Genomic DNA, 21195 nt, shown 5'->3' on the forward strand with positions numbered 1-21195 from the left:
TTTAAAGTAGCTGAATCAGATTTTCTTGCAAGCATATACTGGATCTGTATTAATTTGTCATGTACTTGCTATTCCTCTTCTTTTATAATGCTTTCTTTATTTTTTTTCTATCCTTTTACCATCTAATTTGTTGGTCTAATTATTAAGTTCCATCATTATAACTAAACTTTTCTTCTCATAAATTCTCTTGAAGCATATTAATGTTAAAATGTTGGGGAAGTTATTGATCAGTACATCATTGTGGACCTCATGATTCTGCACATAATTTTTAAAACTGAACCAGGCATCAAACCAGAAAAAGGGGCCCAATAGAAACATCATTGCGAACCTCATGATTCTGCTATTCTGCTCTAACCCGATGCAGCCTTCCAGTCCGGTTCTTAACACTATGGTTTTGCATTATGGTATACTGTGTCTTCTCTCTCACACTTCTTGGTTTTCTCCCCATCAGGTACCTTTTACCATTGCTGCTCCAGTATGACTCAACTGCTGAGGAGGCTGATGTGACAGAAGCACACGGTGTTGGTGCTATGGTGCAAATTGCTAAAAACATGCATGCTATCCGAGCATCTCATGCCCTCTCAAGGCTCAGCGGTTTGTGTGCTGATGGAACTTTAACACCCTATAATAAGGCTGCAGCCGATGCCCTTAGAGCTCTTCTGACTCCTAAACTTGCCTACATGTTAAAAGATCAGTTGCCCAAGGATCTTTTGACCAGTTTAAACACAAACTTGGAGTCCCCGGAGGTAAATGCAAGGGCTCTCAATTTACTGGTTGCAGTAGACTGTATTTTAGAAATTGGATTTTAATTTTTTCATGTCTTTTGAGATTGCTCTTAATTCGTTAAATTTACTCAGCTACCTGTATAACCATAAGTCCTCCGTGTGTGTGTGTGTGTGTGTGTGTGTGTGTCTTTCCTGATTCAATGAGATGTTCTATGAAATTCCATTTTGCTTCTTTGTGCAGATTATTTGGAATTCTTCAACGCGAGCAGAACTTCTGAAATTTGTGGACCAGCAGCGTGCTAGTCAGGGTCCTGATGGTTCATATGACTTGAAGGAGTCTTGTGCTTTTACATATGAAGCTCTATCAAAAGAACTCCATGTTGGAGATGTTTACCTGAGGGTGTATAATGATCAACCTGATTTTGAGATAAGCGAACCAGAAGCTTTTTGTGTTGCACTCCTTGATTTTATGTCTGGCCTAGTGCACAATCGATATGGTAAAGATGGTGGTCAGACAAAATCTGATAGCAATGATGTATCCATCGAGTCATCTGAACATCAAAATGGTACGGTTGATGGAGCCGTTAATGAACAGCAGTCTCTCGATGATACAGTTTCTGATGCAGAAGTTGGTGGCAAAGAGGATATTGAACTTGTTATGAACCTTCAAATCGGGCTGACCTCTCTTCAGGTATATTTCTGTCTAGTGATGTAAATGCATAGTCAATAATGCAAATTGGAATTGGATTTGGATTTGTATCCATTTATTTGGATATTTTTATCTGGATAATGAGATGTCGTCTGAATTTGTTGATCTATTTGCTTAAAAAAATGTGCTCCGGTTGTAAGTTAAGGTTATAGATAATTATTAAATAATCTATACTTACTATGTTTTGATATATTCTACTTCTCTTTAACATTTCACATAACGTAGAAGTAATTTAGTATTATTTTATTAATTGTATATTGTAAAATTAATTGAATTCGAATTGGATATACAAATTTTTGGTGGATACATATTTGATTACGCAATTGAATTATCCATCAGATATCAGATTGAATTCGGATAGCAGAAGTGATAATCAAATTCAAATTCTGATACTGTTGCAACCATTCTGAAGTCACTTACATCCCTATTTCTCTCTCTCTCTCTCTCTCTTAAGGCACTCTAAAATTGACATTTTTTGTTTCTGCTGCAGAATTTGTTGACAAGCAACCCAAATCTGGCTTCCATATTTTCTTCTAATGAACAGCTAGTACCTCTTTTCGAATGCTTTTCTCTTCCTGTTGCACCAGAAAGCAATATCTCTCAACTTTGCCTCAATGTGCTTTCACTATTGACCACATATGCTCCTTGCTTGGAAGCTATGGTGGCAGATAGGGAGAGTCTCCTCCTTTTGTTTCGAATGCTGCATTCCACCCCCACTTGCCGGGAAGGGGCTCTACATGTACTTTATGCCTTGGCAAGCACAGCTGAACTTGCATGGGCCGCTGCCAAGCATGGTGGTGTAGTTTACATTCTTGAGCTTCTTTTACCTTTGCAAGGTAAAGCTTCTAACCTCATTAATATATTTTCATGTCTATATATGAAAAATATGAATTCATATTGATAATAAAGCTGATGCTATGCAGAAGAAGTTCCTTTACAACAAAGGGCAGCGGCTGCCTCCTTGTTGGGTAAACTTGTTGGGCAACCAATGCATGGGCCCAGAGTGGCCATAACACTAGCAAGATTTCTTCCAGATGGCCTAGTGTCTGCTATCAGGGATGGACCTGGTGAAGCTGTGGTTGCTGCCCTTGAGCAAACTACAGAAACACCAGAACTTGTATGGACACCAGCAATGGCAACTTCTTTGTCTGCACAGATTGCAACAATGGTAGCAGACCTTTACCGTGAACAGATGAAAGGCCGTGTTGTTGATTGGGATGTACCTGAGCAAGCATCTAGGCAACAAGAAATGAGAGATGAGCCACAGGTTTGATTTTTAATCGAATCCTTATTACAGTTGAGGGGCTTTCGTGCTCTTATCTAAATTCAAACCTCCATGGTCATGCAGGTTGGGGGGATTTATGTAAGACTGTTCCTTAAAGACCCTAAGTTTCCCCTGAGAAATCCAAAGAGATTCTTGGAAGGACTTTTGGATCAGTATGTATCCGCTATTGCTGCTACACATTATGATGTGCACGCTGTTGACCCTGAGCTCCCATTACTTCTATCAGCTGCACTGGTGTCTTTGTTACGAGTACACCCAGCACTTGCTGATAATGTTGGGTACCTTGGGTATGTTCCCAAGCTCGTAGCTGCGATGGCCTACGAAGGCAGGCGAGAAACAATGGCTTCTGGGGAGGTGAAGAATGGTGACCACGTGGATCTGATTTATGAAAATGAAGATGGTCAAGTGTCTCCAAACACTCAAACTCCACAAGAACGTGTACGCCTTAGTTGTCTACGTGTACTGCATCAACTTGCAGGTAGTACAACTTGTGCCGAAGCTATGGCAGCAACAAGTGTAGGAACCCCTCAGGTAAGGGCAGAACATTAAACCAAGCTCCATTCTTGACTTGCAATCAGATCACAGTTAAGTTGCTATTGCATCTCAGTCTTAGGCTTAAGTTCACATTTGTTCTATTAACTACCTACTAATACGTATCTGATGTTGCCACTACAATTAATTTCTTTCCTTAATATTCCCCCTTCTGACTGTTAATTTGTTTCTGTCAGAATTGAAGGATCCCCCCTCCCTATTTGAGCTTATAAAGCATTTTTGGCATACCATGCATGGTTTTTCAATTAACAACTTCTGGTTACGCTTCCAGGTTGTTCCATTGCTAATGAAATCGATTGGGTGGCAAGGTGGCAGTATACTAGCTCTGGAGACACTAAAACGTGTTGTTGTTGCTGGCAATCGAGCTAGGGATGCACTTGTTGCACAAGGACTGAAGTGAGTAACTGTATATCTGGTATCTTTGACCAACACATTTGTACTTGTTTAGGCCTAAGCAGTTCAGAGAATTGTGCTAAGGATATTCTAAAAATCCTTGTTTAGATATAAAGTATAGCCTATGAAACCTGGGACTGTAGATGATTTTGTCCATAACCAGATGACATTTGAGAAATCATATAACCCCCCGGTCCCCGATTATCAATGTAACTTTGTTATAGAGTTCTTTGGGAACGTGTAGTGGAATGGATAAATGCTCCAAGACAAAGGAGAAACACTGCAGGAGAAAAAAAAACTGGTAAGGAAATCCGTATGCATATTGATAAGACCCAGACATGTCCCAACAAAACTCAATTGAATCAGCCAAAATCTCTTTAAATTGTTAAACCTATGACAAATACTCAACTTCTTGGAAACTCCTCATACTCACCTCCCTACTCTGTGTTATTGACCATGCTCATTACATGATATTGGAGGCTTGCTGTTAAGAAATAGAATGGTTTAGTGCTTAAGTGAATCATATTGATTCCCTAAGCCTTTATTTATACTAATAAAAGAGAATTACATAAGACACTTATGCCCCTATATAGCTGACATAAGTATAAACAAAGGAAAGAGAATAAAAGAATAAATAACAAATTAAAAGGAGGAAAGGACCAGAATGCCCCTACGGTATTCTGGCCCCTATATCTCTAACACTCCCCCTCAAGTTGGTGCAAAAATGTCACACATGCCCAACTTGGCTAGAAAAGGATGAAACACTTTGCCAGGCAGCCCCTTGGTGAACACATCAGCTAGCTGATCAGTAGACTTCACATAGGGAACACAGATAAGGCCAGCTTCAAGTTTTTCCTTGATGAAATGTCTGTCCACCTCCACATGCTTAGTACAGTCATGTTGGACAGGATTATGAGCGATGCTTATGGCAGCCTTATTGTCACAATATAACATCATTGGAAGTTGGACAGCAACTCCAATATCCTGCAACAGCCCCTTAAGCCACAACAATTCACAGATACCATGAGCCATCGCACGGAATTCAGCCTCAGCACTGGACCTGGCCACCACATTCTGTTTTTTACTACGCCAGGTGACAAGGTTCCCACCAACAAAAGAGCAATATCCAGAGATGGACTTCCTATCACTTGAACCAGCCCAATCCGCATCAGTGTATGCTTCAACCTTTAGATGACCATTGGGAGATAAGAGTATCCCTTGTCCTGGAGCAGACTTCAAGTATCGTAAGATGCGAAGGACGACCTCCATATGAGAAGAATAAGGGTCAGGCATAAACTGGCTGACCATACTCACTGCAATGGCAATGTTTGGCCGAGTGTGAGATAGGTAGATAAGTTTGCCCACCAACCGCTGATAACGACCTTTGTCAACTGGTGAGCCTTCTTTCTCCTTGAGTCTTGTCGTAGCTTCTATGGGAGTTGCTGAAGGATGACACCCTAGCAGCCCCGTTTCAGATAGTAGATCCAGGACATATACTTTCTTTGAGACAGAGCTTTGAAGAACGAGCAACCTCTATCCCGAGAAAATATTTCAGAGTCCCCAGATCCTTAATTTCAAACTCACAGCCAAGGAATAGCTTCAACTTGTTGATCTCATCACCATCATTATCGGTCACTACAATATCATCAACGTAGACTATGAGGAGAGTAACCTTAGCGCCCACACGTTTGATGAACAAGGTATGATCAGCATTGCTTTGCTGGTAGCCCACGGACAACATAGCCTTGTGAAATCTACCGAACCAAGCTCTAGGTGACTGTTTCAAGCCATAGAGTGCACGCTTCAGTTGACATACCTTTCCCTTGGTAGCAGGACTTGAAAAACCTGGAGGAACGTCCATATATACTTCTTCCTTTAGTTCACCATGGAGGAAGGCATTCTTCACATCCAACTGCTGAATATCCCATCCAAGATTCACTGCATAGGATAGCAATACCCGTACAGTATTGAGTTTTGCTACCGGTGCAAAAGTCTCCTGGTAGTCAATGCCATACGTCTGAGTGAAGCCTTTAGCAACCAGACGTCGCTTGTACCGATCCACCGTACCATCTGCCTTCTACTTGACCACAAACACCCATTTACAACCCACTGGTCTTTTTCCTGGAGGAAGAACTACAAGATCCCACGTATTGTTTTTGTTCAATGCTCTCATTTCTTCCAACATTGCTGCCTTTCACTTCCCATCTGTAGATGCTTCCTGCCAATTTTTAGGAATGGAAACAGAAGAGAGGGAGGAAACAAATATACGAAAAGAGGGAGAAAGAGAACTATAAGACACAAAACGGGAAATAGGATGTAAAGTGCAGGTCCTGGTACCTTTGCGATGAGCAATGGGTAGATCAGAAGAGGAGGGCTCACCAGGAGAAGGAGGATCTGGATCCTGAGGCAGCAACTGGATGGGTATCGGTGCTGCAGTGGCCTGATTCTACCCTCTGCTAGAACATCTCCGGTTATAAGTGAGAATGGTGGAATTGTCAATGGTCCTCTGAAAGTTACGAATGGTCCTCTGTCCTGGAGTCAGCTCCCTTTGAATAGGAACATTACCACCATTTGTTTCCATGATCTCCCCCTGTATTGGATTCCCCGCAGGTGAAGGGACAGCAGCCTCGGGAGGCTGGACAGCAGCCGGGGAGTGATGGTCGGTGGCTATAGGTGATGGGGAAAGGGAAAACCCAAGAGTATGAACCACATCTTCACTAGAACGCTCCCCCTGAAGAGGTGGGGAGGAATAATAGGAAAGGGTTTCATGGAAAACCACATCCATACTAACCATAGTACGGCGGGTAGGGGGGTGGTAACACTTGTATCCTTTCTGGGTTGGAGAATAACCCAAAAAAATACACCGTAACCCACGAGGTTCAAGTTTGCCAGGGGAATGAGTATCCCTAGTATAACAGACACAGCCAAAGACTTTGGGAGGAACCATAAAGGAGGAATCACCAAGTAAAACGTCAGATGGGCTACGGGAATCCAGTACCCGGGAAGGTAACCTATTAATATGGTAAGCGGCAGTGAGAACCGCATCACCCCAATATTGGGATGGAACATGTCGAGCAAACATTAATGCTCGTGCCACTTCCAATAAGTGGCGATTCTTTCTTTCGGCCACACCATTTTGGGCCGGGGTATCAACACAACTAGTCTGATGTATAATCCCATGATCAACAAGGTATTTTTGAAATTGGGATTCCTTATATTCAGTGCCATTATCACTCCGTAAAACCTTAAGAGTAGCCTGGAATTGGGTCTGGACCATTTTATGAAAATGTTGAAAACAAGAAAAAACTTGGTTTTTAGACTGAAGAAGATAAATCCAAGTATTTCGAGAATGACAATCAATAAATGACACAAACCAACGATGGCCAGAAATAGAGGTCTTACGACTAGGTCCCCAAACATCCGAATGCACCAAATGAAAACAAGAAGAACTCCTTTTATTAGATAAAGAAAAAGTTGCACGTGTCTGTTTGGCTAGAACACAAGCCTCACAAAAAAAATCATCCTTATTACATTTGGTGACCAAAGATGGAAATAAATGCGCTAAAATTCCTAATGGAGGGTGACCTAATCTAGAGTGCCATTGGTAAAGTTCAGAAGAGACCAAGGAGTTCTGATGGAGTGGAGAAGGTAGCGATGAAGGAAGATGACCATCATCAAGCAGATACAACCCACCGTGAACTTTACCCAATTCAATCGTCTTCCCAGACGCCAGATCCTGAAAAACACGATGGGAAGGATAAAAGGTTACCTTGCAATGAAGATCACAAGTAATACTACTAATAGAAAGGAGGTTTGTAGTAAAATTAGGTATATGTAAAACAGAAGACAAAGGGAGGTTGGAAGTACAGTTGATGATTCCTTTTCCAGAGATGGAAGAAAGGGAACCATCAGCCACCTTGACCTTGTCTTTCCCAGAAGCGGGAGAATATCTATAAAATAAGCTAGAAGTACCTGTCATGTGATCTGTAGCCCTGGAATCAATGATCCAGGGATGTGAAGCTACAGAAGCATAATGACCACCAAAAGGGATACCTGACCGGGCAAAATATGAACCTGAAGGAGCTGAGGAATTGGCAGTGGCAGCGGAAGTAGTAGAGGCAGCAGCAGCGGAAGACCTTAGTATACGCAGGAAAGCTTGTAAATCGTCCTTGGATAGACCAATCTCTGTAGCCGGGGCTGTATCAACAGATTCAGATTGATTTGCCTTGCTTTTAGGCTTTTTCTTGGCAGCCCGCTTGGCTTCCAAGTCAGCCGGTTTCCCATGAAGCTTCCAGCACTTGTCTTTGGTATGATAAGGCTTATGACAGTGGTCACAGGTAATAGGACCTGAAGGAGAACTACCAACAGATAAAGGCCCAAGAGGGGCAGCAGTCTGGAGAGCCGATCTGTCCGAAACAGGAGGATGTAGCATAGCAGTCCTGCGGTTTTCTTCTGAAGAGACCAGGGCATAGGATTGTTCAAGTGTGGGAAAAGGGGAATGGCCCAACACTTGAACACGAATCTGGTCATATTCAACATTCAACCCTGCCAAAAAATCATACACCCTAATCTTGTCAACATGCTTCTTATAGGCAGCGATGTTGGTAGCTGTATCAGGGTGATAATCTGAAAAATGGTCCAATTGCTGCCAGAGGCTGCGGAGAGTGGCATAATATTTAGACACCGTGAGGTCCCCTTGAGTAGTATGAAGGACCTTTTTGCGAAGCTCATACACGTGAGCATCATTACCAAGCTGCCCATATGTCTCTTTACAGGCTGCCCAAATCTGAGACGCAGTATCAAGTAGAAGAAATCCCTGGGCTAGATTTGAATTCATAGAACCAACAAAATATGACATAAGAAGACCATTGTTGGCTAGCCATCGAGTCTTGGCAGTACCAGGGGCAGTCGGCATAGGGATAGTCCCATCAATATAACCAGTGAGGCCACGTCCAGCAATAGCAAACGAGGCTGATCGAGACCATAGAAGATAATTACTGCCGTCTAACTTGATAGGGTTAGGATGGAGATCACGAAAATCAGATTTGTCATGGCTAACCTGATCAGATGTAGCAGTCGAAATATCTGTGGAGTCACCCATAGTGAAGAAGAGATCTGTCCAGCAGCAAAATAGGAGCCCTCCCCAATATCAAGTGTTTTAGGGTTATGGAAGAAAACCCAAAAAACAGAGATCAATGGGGCAGGGAAATCCAAAAAAAATTGTTGAAGAAGGCTTATCCACGCTGTCCAATTACTCCAATATACTGTAGAGAATGCCGTGGATGAAGAATAAAATTATCCAAAAGAAGCAGGAGCCGCAAGCAGTCCAATCCCAAAAACCGAGAATATTCAGGGATTTTTTTTGAAGAAAAAACCTGAAAGTAGGTCTCGATTGGGAGATATGGTCTTCAGTTGTTGTTGGAGTCTCGATAGTAGCAGTCCAATGTCGCAGGAGGGTCTCCAATATAGGGAGAAACAGTCCCAATAAAGCACAAGGCCTGATCTTCAAAAAAAATCTGGAAACTTCAATTGCCGCAGGAAAGAACCAGCAGCAGCCATCGAACAAAAAAAAGAAGACCTGTTGTAGTCTCGATAGGAGCAATCCAATGTCGCAGGAGTGTTTCCAAAAGAAGGAGAAGCAGTCCCAATAAATCGAGGACTGATCTTCCAAAAAAAAGGAGGAAACTCTAATCAGTGCAATAGGGAACCAGCAGCCATCGAGAGAAAAGGTTTAGGTCATGAAACAAAGGAATAAAAGAGGTGGGAAGGGGCAGCCACTAGATCATGTGATCACCTCTGCAGTGCTGCCCTTAGAGAAGGAGAAGAAGCAAGGAGAAGGGGGAGAAAAAAAATCGAGAGAGAAGGAAAAGGGAAGAGACCACGATGGGAGGGTGGGGTTTTTGAAAAAAAATCAGAAGTATCGTTGCTCTGATGCCATGTTAAGAAATAGAATGGTTTAATGCTTAAGTGAATCATATTGATTCCCTAAGCCTTTATTTATACTAATAAAAGAGAATTACATAAGACACTTATGAGTTATGCCCCTATATAGCTGACATAAGTATAAACAAAGGAAAGAGAATAAAAGAATAAATAACAAATTAAAAGGAGGAAAGGACCAGAATACCCCTATGGTATTCTGGCCCCTATATCTCTAACACTTGCCCCCACTTTCCTCATCCTTCCTTGCTCAATGGCCCCCTTGTTGCTATTCCATGTAATTTAGGGGACCACATGTAATGTTAATATGGGGAAGGTCTTAGAAGATTTTCACTGCATGGAATGCCACTACAATAAGCCAGAAACTAGGGGGGGAAGACAGCTCCAAGCTGCTGTTGTTGAATATTTCCTTTGAAAAACCAGATCTGAGAGTTCTGGTCGATACATGGTTTTCATTCACTACACACCTAAAAAAGTGAGAGAATTAACCCCATTAATGTCTCTTAATAAGTAAGCCCAGTGATGAGGAATCAATTTGGCTATCAGTTTAGCTAACAACAGTCCTAGTAGTATTGGTAATGTAGTACTATAATTGAATGATCAAAACTACCAAAATAGGATCTTTAATCAAATAATAAGTTCAGATATGAGAGATTTTATATAACAGCAAATCAGATGGTCAGAGCAGACTGATATTCAAATCAAGTTCAATGTTTGCTGAGAATCTGAGATTGATCCAAAGGTTAGATCACCAAATATGGACTAATCCTAGCTGTCCTTGTAGATGGGTAAAGCTGTAATTTCTCAGATTAAAACAGAAAACAGAAAGTAGGGTTATAATCAACAATTGATTATTTATATATGCTATAAGAATCAGCAACAGTACATCAGCAGAATAGGTATGTCAATTGTATCTCAGATGAACAGTATAGTAATTAGAGTAAAATAGGAAATTCACGGTAGGAACAGATCTGCAGGTCAGAATTGCTTCAAACTTGGATCGAGTTTCTAATTATGGTTGATGAACAACTGATCATAAGGGATGATTCTAATGGTTGGATTTCCCTAATCATTATTCATGCAAAAACACCAACCAGCCTTGATTGAACACATGGAACCTTGATCGAATACAAGGGATTCTTCACCAATAGAGGAGAGGAGCAATAACCTTTTCATTAATCAAAATTCACGTATACAATGCTGGCCTCCCTTAGAAATTTATATAGAAGACTGAAATAAACTCCTACACTAAAAAGGAAAGCCCAACCCAATCCTTAACTACTAAGGTAACCTAAAATGACTAGGAAACTGACTCAAAACAGTGCTGGACTTGAAGAATCCTAATCCAGCCTAACTAAGACACTTGATAACAATTAAAATTAAGAAGTAAAGAGACTTAACTAGCTAATCCCGTATGCCTAGCCTCTACCCATATTATAGGCCCAGTAAAGTGGCTCATTACCAAAAAAACACCTGGGATCAAAGGCCCAGCACATATATAACTCAACCCAAAGGTTATTTCCAATAAAATAAAATCATTTAGGTGATTTAACTGCATCAATTGGGACTTCTGTTAAAAAAGCTTTCAGCCAATAGATTTCTGTCGTCCTGGTCCCACTGTTTCATATGACTGATAAACAGATGAGCTAATAAAGAGAGAGAAAGAGAAAACAAACAAGGTCTGCTGTCAAACTGCTCTGCCCAGGCTTCTATCAAACTGCTTTTGGATGCTTAGATCTGTAAAGTGTAAGATTTCCCCTTGAAATCCAAGGCAAGCTCTTCTACTACAAATATCCATCTCTTTTTCAATATCACTGCTCACCTCTTCTCCATTTCCATAAGGAAGCATAATTTTCTGCTGCTCTTCTACCCTTATGGTGTGACCAACATGGTTTCAAGGATCGGTTGATTGGATCAGAATTGGTCAGATTTAAAATTGATGAGCTAGGATTTGCTGATTCTGTTGAACTCTCTCTGCATGGAGGTAACAATATCGAACATGATGACATGCTAACCACCCAGACAGTAACAACAACAACAACAAAACAAACTCAGTAATATAGTCCTAGATTGGTAGAAGACCAACTAGGAGCCAGTAAACCAGGATCTGTTATGAACAGGTGAATCGGCTAGGTCAAAATAGGGTTTTTGGTGAAATTAGGGTTAGGGTTTTGTCAAGTCAAGGTAGGAGAGTCTATCGGTGAAAGTCCTGAGATGTTTTGATGGATGGAAGTGTGTAAATTTGAATGGGCAGCAACTTAGGTTTAGGTTTCGGGTTTTGGAAAAGAGGAAAAGAGGGGAAACTAGGATTTAGGATGGGAATTTGGGGCTAGGGTTTGGATCGATTATTCCTAGTGTAGGGAATGAAATTCGATTCAGGTATGGCGTGTTTCTGATGGTTGGATTGGTTTGTGAAGAATTTGGGTAATGGGATGATCTCCAGAAATAGGTGGGATGTTGTGGTTTGAATGGGTTAATGGGAATTCAGCTTGGTTCAAGTATTCCAATTGGGCAGGAGATTCGATTCAATTATGTGAAGGTGGTGTTAGCCGAATGGTTTGTTAAGAATTTTGGGAGATGGGTGGGAAAATTAGGGTTTTGGGGTGGTTTGGAGGATTGGGAGAAGAATGGGTATCCTCAAGTTGGGATGGTTTCATAGTTGTCACGGCGTCACGGCGATCCAAGTCGGTGGAGGGGTGTCACGTCGATATATCGACATGTCGCCCGCCATGGCGTTGCCATGGCGAGCATGTCGACCATGTTTTATTTTTTATTTTCTCTATTTTTAATGTGTTAATAGATGTATACTCAAGCCATGTTTTATTTTTTCTCTATTGTTTCTCAAGTTTTAAGAAGAAAATTCAGAAATCGAAGAAGAAATCGAAGAGGGAAAGAAGAAATCGAAAGAAATCGAAGAGGGAAAGAAGACAGGAAGAAGAAATCGAAGAGGGAAAGAAGACAGGAAGAAGAAATCGAAGAGGGAAAGAAGACAGGAAGAAGAAATCGAAAGAAATTGAAGAGGGAAAGAAGAAATCGAAGAGGGAAGAAGAAATCGAAGACAGGAAGAAGAAATCGAAGAGGGAAAGAGAGTCAGGAAGAAGAAATCAAAGAGGGTCGCCATGGCGTAGGTCGCCATGCAGCCCTCTCCAGCGCCAGGACGCCATGACAACTATGGATGGTTTCAAGACATGGGTGGGAAAATTAGGGTTTTGGGGTGGTTTGGAGGATTAGGAGAAGAATTGGTAACCTCAAGTTTCTCATCTTTGAAAAGAGCATTCCCTTCTATATTTCTGCAGTTCCAATTCTTTTGCTCAATAGTCATGTCATTACGAGCTTTCCCTGGTTGATTAAGAAGGCCTTGGGGATATAGAGGATTAGGAGAAGAAGATTAGGGATGGGGATGATTCCATCTTACTGTTGTTGCAAGAGTAGCTCAGTTGGTTAGAGGATCTTGAACTTGAAGGAGATCTTCAAATAATTGAAAGAAAGCTTCAAAGAACCACCCGGGCTTCACAGCGCAAGGTGTCGATTGGATCAGACACCAATCTCACCAATGAACCACCCGGGCTTCCCACTGCAAGGTGTCAATCAGATCAAACACCGATCTCACTAGCCTTGATCAAACACTAGACAAAAATCTTCATTGGAGAAGAAGAGCAGCAAAAGCTTTTCATTAATATCAAAATTCATGTCCAATGCTTTGCCCCTTACAACCTTTATATAAAAGACTTAAAAATAGACTTCTATACTAAAAAGGAAAGGCCTAACATAATCCTCAACCTATTAAGTAACTTAAACGGACTAGGAAATTGAAATAGACTCAAAACAGAGTCTTAATCCAGCCCAACTAAACACTTAAAAGAAAACTACTAAAATCACTTAAATTGAACCATTGGTTGAACCGGTTCAATTTATGAACAAAAACAGCAAAATAAAACTAAGTATGGAACTAGAACAACTAATCCCGTATGCAACCTAATTACCCATATTTTAGGCCCATAAAAGTGGCCTATTACATAGAGAACCCATGGGATCAAAGGCACAACATGTATATAACATAACCTTAGACTTATTCCCATCAAAATAAGCCTCTTTTGGTGATGTATCTGCATAAGTCAGCCTTATCCCAACTTAATGGGGTCGACTACATGGATCCAAGCAAAGCAAAAAGGAAAGGAGGGGAAAATGAGCTCTAGCCAGAAAGGAGAAATGAAAAATGAAAAAGACAAATGAAAGATGGACAATAGAAAGAAAATGAAAGTGAGAGGAAAGAGGCACAGTCCAACAATTCAGGAAAAGCTCAGCTAAATGGGGTCAGCTACATGTATACTTGCCCTCCAGTAGGCTCTATTCGAGGACATACTTGGTTCGAGACCTAGTCTATGCATGTGCTTCTTCACAACTTCTCCTATGGTCATTTTAGGCCTGCCCCTAGCTCTTTTAGCTCCTTCAATCGGGGTCATATCACTCCTCCATACTGGGGCGTCCCTAGGCCTCCGTTGAACATGACCATACCACCTCAAACGACTCTCTCAGAGCTTGTCATTAATCAAGGCAACTCCCAAGTCAGCTCTAATACGATCATTCCTTACCTTATCTTTTCTAGTTTTTCCGTACATCCATCTTAACATTCTCATCTCTGCTACACATAGCTTCTCAATATGACACTTCTTAATTGCTCAACATTCTGCCCCATGCATCATAGCCTGTCGAAATACAGTCTTAAAGAACTTTCCTTTAAGTTTTAAAGGAATATGTTGGTCACACAACACTCTGGATGCACTTCTCCACTTCAGCCATCCCTCTTTAATTCTTTGTGAAACATCATCCTCTATGTTGCCGTCTTTATTTAAGATTGACACCAAATATCTAACATTGTCACTTTGCAGTATCTCTCTTTCCTCAATGCGCACCATGTCAAAATCCATCATATTATGATTAAAATTACACATCATATACCCTGTCTTCGTTCTACTAATCTTAAAGCCTTTCGTTTCCATGGTTGATCTCCATTGTTCTAGCTTAGCGTTAATCCCTGCTTTCGTCTCATCCAGCAAAACGATATCTTCGGCGAAGAGCATACAGCACGGGACCTCATCTTGATTGCTCTTGGTTAGGTCGTCCATGATAAGCAAAAATAGGTAAGGGCTTAAGGCTGATCCCTGATGTAACCCATTCGTAATTGGGAATTCCTTGCCCCGACCTCCCACATATATCACTCTAGTCACCATGCCCTCGTACATATCTTTAATTTATCCACATATTTACTTGCTACCCCTCTGCATTAGAACATGCCGGATTAAGTCTCTAGGGACTTGGTCGTAGGCTTTTTCCAGGTCAATAAAGACCATATGGAGATCCTTCTTGCTATCTCTATATCTTTCCATGAGTCTCAATAAGTAGATAGCTTCTGTCGTGGATCTACCTGGTATAAAGCCAAATTGGTTCACCGAATGACCGAAATATGAGTTTCTCTTCTCAAACGGGCGTCAATAACCTTCTCCCAGAGCTTCATAGTGTGTTTCTTTAGCTTTATGTTCCTATAGTTATTGCTGCTTTGAATATTACTTTTATTTTTGTAGATCAGGACTACAATGCTTCTCCTCCATTCATTTGGGGAGGTCAACCCCAAGTCAGTAACACAACTTGAAATTGGTGGGGTTGTGTTGAGGGGAATTTGAGACAGCATTTGGCTAGGTTATACTGTCTCAAATTCCCCTCAACCCAACCCCTCCAATTTCAAGTTGTGTCATAAATCTATGGTGAGGCTGTATAACCTAGCCAACCAATGCGATGCACTTTTTTTTTTTGAGGGGGGGGGGGGGGGATAAATGACATACTAGCTTTTTTACCATAAATTAAGATTATGTATGTTAAATTTTAACATTGCAAGTCATTTAGCTTCTTATTTTTTTTTTTAATGCTTTCCAATGATGACCACATGAAGTTGAGAGTTAAAATTATTATCACTTGGAAAAAATTCTTATCACTTTTTAGTTTTTTGCTCCAATTAAAATAAAATCTTTATACCACAAGAATCTAACACTGCCCAACAGGACCCATTTACACAAACTAACACAGCATTGAAAGTTTGAAACGACATTTGTTCACTCACAATAAACAGTGGCAGGTTGACCCAAACACAACCTACTTATTCAAAGGAGCTTTAACCCTGATCTCGCAGAGAGGCTGTTTCCAGACTCAAAGCCATGACCACTTGGTCACAATGGAGCAGCTTTAACCCTGTTTTCGCAGAGAGGCTGTTTCCAGACTCTCAATGGAGCAACCTTACCATTGCACCAAGGCCTGCCCTCTTGGCCTCCAAATGCCTGATTATTATACCATACAAAATCCCAATCTCTCAAGGAGGTTGATGCCTCCTGGTCTCAATCGCCTATACCAGTGCCTTTCTGATCCCTCCTTGTCTGGTGATACAGAGAGAGTAACAACTAACAAGACTGAATGGGATAATTTAAGAGTCATAACCCCTTAAAAAATAAGTTTGTTAATGTCGTCTCGGTTAACCCGACTGTCGGCTAAACAAGTCGTTTCCCTTTTCACATGGTGAAGGACTATAAAAATATTAAGAAATATTTTATCAGGATAAAACATAGGTGCCTAAGGTAGCCTATAGACTCAAGTGACCAGCTTGGTGAAAACTCACCTTGTTTTCCATGTGAGACCTTTCAAACTTTCACAGATGAGGGGGGGTGAACTGTTACTTATTCTGATATTGTTTGAGGAACCAAATACATGGCTCTTGATGGTAATTGTGTGATTCATACTAGGAAAACAATTAATCATGGCCTTCAACATGCATACCTCCCTCCAGTTGAATATATGCCTGATTTCCCAGTAAAATGATACTAGTGGAATAAATTGTGTTCATATTGCAGGGTTGGTCTTGTTGAAGTACTTCTTGGTCTTCTTGATTGGAGGGCTGGAGGAAGAAATGGGCTGTGCTCCCAAATGAAATGGAATGAATCTGAAGCTTCTGTTGGAAGGGTGCTTGCAATTGAGGTCTACCCTCAGCATTTCTCCTTTGAAATTTTAAATGTGATTTGGAACTTACGGTCGATACAAGTTTAAAGAATGTTAGGGCCTTTTAGGGGTTCATTTTTTAGGGCTTTGTTTTTCCCTTTACACTTTGTTTCGATTCTATATAATTAAACCAATCTAATATTCATTTGTAGCATATGTTGTTACTAGTTACTACATGTCATTGCACACACTATTGGCTCGTTCTTAGCAGTAATCCCTTAGATTAGCTCAAGTTTTTTTTTTTTTTTCGGAGGTTGGGGGGGAAGGTTGGTGTGGGGAGGCATCTCATGCTAGTCCAACATGGTTTTGTATATTTATTTATTAATTTTCTTTTGAGGCTTCTATCAGATAGTGTTTAATGTTTGAATCCATTGATCCAGGTTTTGCATGCATTTGCCACCGAAGGAGCGCATTGTACTAAAGTCCGCGAGATATTGAATTCTTCTGATGTAAGTGTGACCTGTGTTTATTTCTTAAAACTCCTTTGCTCCCATTAACTCTAAATGTTGACTGGTTATCTAGTCATTCTTTGGCATTACATGTAAAAGGTTCTTATGTGCTTGACAATATTTATAAGCTGTCTATCATAGGAGTACTTGTTCTAATGAGATTTTATGTTTGTAGCTGCTTATTGATGAGAACTTGAACTTCACCCAGGACTAGAATATATATGAGGACTTGAATTATCCTTTGGGTCATTAAAAGTATTTACATTGTTTTTCTAGTGTTGCTTGTCCACACTCCACAGAAAGGAAGTTTTGAATGTTTGATAGCTGAGAAGCAACTCAAAATGAGTTATCCCAGGGAAAGAACATTCATGGTTTTGTATTGTAAACTATGATATAAAAGAGATGGTTTCAAGACATGGCAAAGGACTAAGGATGTAGAAGATCTAAAAAGATATAAATCTTCTAGAAATGAAGCTAAGAAGATTGTGGGGAATGTGGAGAAATATGAAGATCTCTATAACAACTTAAACACTAAGGAAAGGAGAAAAGCTATCTATGAGATTGCTAGAATGAGGGCAAGGATGAGTAGAGACATCGCCCATGTTAGATGCTTTAAAAGTGAAGATGGTAGAGTCCTAGTAAGGGAGGACATCGAGGAGAGATGGAATCTTTATTTCTGCAGCCTACTTAATGAAACCAATCCGAGTTATAGTGGACCGGGAGAAGGCACTACTCATCAAGTCACCTGTTGAAAGTATATACGTAAGATTAGGGTTTCTGAAGTAAAAAAAGCTCTAAGAAAGATGAAAATAGCCAAGGCTCTTGGTCTAGATGGGGTCTCAATAGAAGTGTGGACGAGCTTAGGAATCTGTGGCTTATCTTGGTTAACTAAGCTGTTTAATAAGATTATGTGCACTAAGAGAATGCTAGATGAATGGATGAGAAGCTTTGTGGTCCCGATTTACAAAAATAAAGGCGATATCCAAATTTGCAATAGCTATAGAGACATAAAACGAATGAGTCATACTATGAAACTATGGGAGAGGGTTATCGAAACACACCTGAGAAAAGAGACCCCTATTTCGAATAACCAATTTGGTTTTATGCTAGGAAGAACCACAACAGAAGCTATCTACCTATTCAGGAGACTCATAAAAAGATTTAGAGAGAGCAAAAATGATCTCCATTTGGCCTTTATTGACCTAGAGAAAGCTTTTGATTGAGTTCCTAGAGATTTAATCTGGCATGTGCTAAAGACGAGAAATGTTTCAAGTAAATATGTGGACATAATTAAAGTATGTATGATGGTGTGGTGACAAGTGTAAAAACTATAGGGGGTCAAGGTACTGAATTCCCAATTACAATTGGGTTACATCAAGAATCAGCTTTAAGTCCTTATCTGTTTGCACTTATCATAGATGAGTTAACCAAAGACATCCAAAGTGAGGTTCCTTGGTGCATGCTTTTTGTTGATGACATTGTTTTATTGGATGAGACAAAAGCTGGAATTAATACCAAACTGGAGTTATGGAGATCAACCTTGGAATCAAAAGGTTTCAAAATAAGTAGAACGAAGACGGAGTATATGGTTTGTAACTTTAGCAACTCCAAGGCGGATAATGAAGGGGTAAAAGTTGATGAGATGGAGATTCTGCAAAGTGACCATTTCAGGTATCTTGGATCAATCATCAGTAATGAAGGTGATATAAAAGATGACGTCTCTCAAAGGATTTGAGTAGGCTGGATGAAGTGAAGATGTGCATCCGGAGTATTATGTGATCAGCGGATTCCTTTAAAGTTTAAAGGAAAATTTTACAGGACAGTCATAAGACCGGTTAAGATGTATGGCACGGAGTGTTAGGCTGTCAAGAAGCATCATATAGATGAGCTAAGTGTAGCGGAGATAAGGATGTTGAGATGGATGAGTGGCAAAACCAGGAAAGATAAAATAAGGAATGATAATATTAGAACTGGTTTGGGAGTAGCACCGATTCAAGATAAGCTACGAGAAAGTCGTCTAAGGTGGCATGGCTGTGTTCAATGGAGGCCTTCAGATGCTCCAGTTCGGAGGACTGACTTAATTCTGATTGAAGGTTCTAAAAGAGCTAGGAGCAGACCTAAAATGACCCTAGGAAAAGTGGTGAGGAAAGACATGCATAGTTTAGGTCTTGTTTCTAGTATGGCGTCGAATAGAGCTGATTGGAGGGAAAGGATTTGCGTAGCCGATCCCAATTAGTTTGTATAAGAATGATTTTTTGTTGTTGTTATTGTGTTCCCTCTTTTTTTTTTTTTTTTTCTTTCTTTATTATGTTGTCTTCACTAGGATCCATGTAGCCGACCCCATTTAGTTGGGATAAGGCTGAGTAGTTGTTGTTGATATAAAAGAGATGTCTTGTCGGACATCTAGTGCGAATCTTCTAACAGGAACATTGCTTTCACTTCAGAATATGTTGCTTCCTATCCCATGGATAGCTTGTTGACTGGAAGCCCATCTCAGTTCACATGCATTTTTCACTAAACAGCTTCTTCATACGGACATATCCAATTTCCTCATAAACCGGTTTGGAATCTAAAGCACCCAAAGTCGAGGACTTGTTGCTGGGAATTAGCCATGAAATGGTTGACACTTTGACACTGGGAATATGATGCACAGGAGAGAGTAGTACCTCTCAGACCTTTGTCTAATATGCGAGGCCTCAGATGAGTTGATTCAACATTTCTGCATGCAATGCTAAGACGTGGATTTGGCTTGGTTGAATTTCTTGTCCGGTAAGTTGGACACCTTCAGGGGCTATTAGTGCCTTTGTCTGATGTGGACTGTTATGCCACTTGGAGAGAGTTGAAAGCTAGCGTGGAAGTTTCCACTTGTGGTGGTTGTACACAGCGTATTTGAGTCTTGGGAGGAGATGAGCATATGGCGAATAATTCCTTAAGAGTTGCTGATACAAGGGTGGGAAGAACATCCCAAGGATATTTGTGTGAAAATACTGAAGTATGTTTAATATACAGTCATTAATATGATTGATATTTTTTATAAGTACCCGTTCGATGCTTTGGTGGCTCTCTGGTATTGCTTCCTTTCAGAGATGAGCCATAAAGATTTACTCATCCGAGTCTGTCCTCTCTAGGTAGGAGGAGTTGTGAGAACAGTGGTATTAGCTCTTCTCCATAGCCTGAGGTTTTCCACTACCTTGGCTTTGGCAGCGCATTAGTCAGGCATGATTCTTTGGTTATGATCGGTTGGATATAAATTAGAAAATGTGATTGATTTAATATGAGAAAACATCATTTTTACTGAACAGCAACATCCCTAAGTTCTGGTTGCCTTCCGTTTATTGCAGGTTTGGAGTGCTTACAAGGACCAGAAGCATGACCTTTTTCTTCCTTCGAATGCTCAATCTGCTGCTGCTGGAGTCGCAGGTCTTATTGAGAATTCTTCATCCAGGTTCACTTATGCCATTACAGCTCCACCATCACAACCAGCCATTGTTAGACCCCCTGCTTCAAGCATACCGACTCAAATTGAAAGCGGGAAATTGGGATCGGCTACCATCACAAATCATGAAGAAAGCCTTTTCTGAGCACCTGACAGTATTGGGGCATCATCTCTATAGCTATTTGTATAGTCTACTGTACATTCTCATCTTCTTTTATATTTCTTCTTCCCTAATCTGTTGTCTTTATATTTTTCTTCCCTTATAGGCTTCGGATAGAATGAAAAAAAAACAGGAGAAAGAGAATACTTTGGTTCATTCATTTTCCCATGTAAAGTGAACCTGAGATGGCTTGTGTATCATATGCATAAATTTTCCTAAATAAATGAAATAGTTTTGGGTGAATTTATTTGTCTCAGCGTGTCTGCATAAAAAGTCCTTTCATTTGGTTGAGTATTTATTGATTTTTCCATGTAAAGTGAACCTGAGAAGATTATATGTGTCCATTCTGCTCAGGGTTTTAAAAAATGGGGAATCGGATCAGTGACACCTGTCCCACTTTCCATTGATCTTAATCGCTGCAGTTTGGATCGGAATTGAACCGATTCCCGATTCCTTAACCATTTCCTTTGTATTTTCAGTTGAATCGGACTGATTTCTTAACCGA

General features: G+C 40.5%; 1 protein-coding gene across 1 annotated transcript in view; it reads left to right on the top strand.

The window, feature by feature from the left end:
* LOC122652913 (dnaJ homolog subfamily C GRV2-like) overlaps positions 1-20933 on the top strand; it is a 50330-nt gene extending 29397 nt beyond the window's left edge. Inside the window, exons 14-22 of the mRNA XM_043846795.1 lie at positions 452-746; positions 967-1416; positions 1925-2270; positions 2358-2701; positions 2783-3250; positions 3543-3667; positions 16501-16624; positions 17026-17094; positions 20436-20933. Of these exons, the coding sequence (XP_043702730.1) occupies positions 452-746; positions 967-1416; positions 1925-2270; positions 2358-2701; positions 2783-3250; positions 3543-3667; positions 16501-16624; positions 17026-17094; positions 20436-20675 (2461 nt within the window). The 3' untranslated portion in view covers positions 20676-20933. The remainder of the gene's footprint in view (positions 1-451; positions 747-966; positions 1417-1924; positions 2271-2357; positions 2702-2782; positions 3251-3542; positions 3668-16500; positions 16625-17025; positions 17095-20435) is intronic.
* The last annotated feature ends 262 nt before the right edge of the window (positions 20934-21195 follow it).

This window comes from Telopea speciosissima, chromosome 2 (assembly GCF_018873765.1).
Source record: "Telopea speciosissima isolate NSW1024214 ecotype Mountain lineage chromosome 2, Tspe_v1, whole genome shotgun sequence".
NCBI lineage: Eukaryota > Viridiplantae > Streptophyta > Magnoliopsida > Proteales > Proteaceae > Telopea > Telopea speciosissima.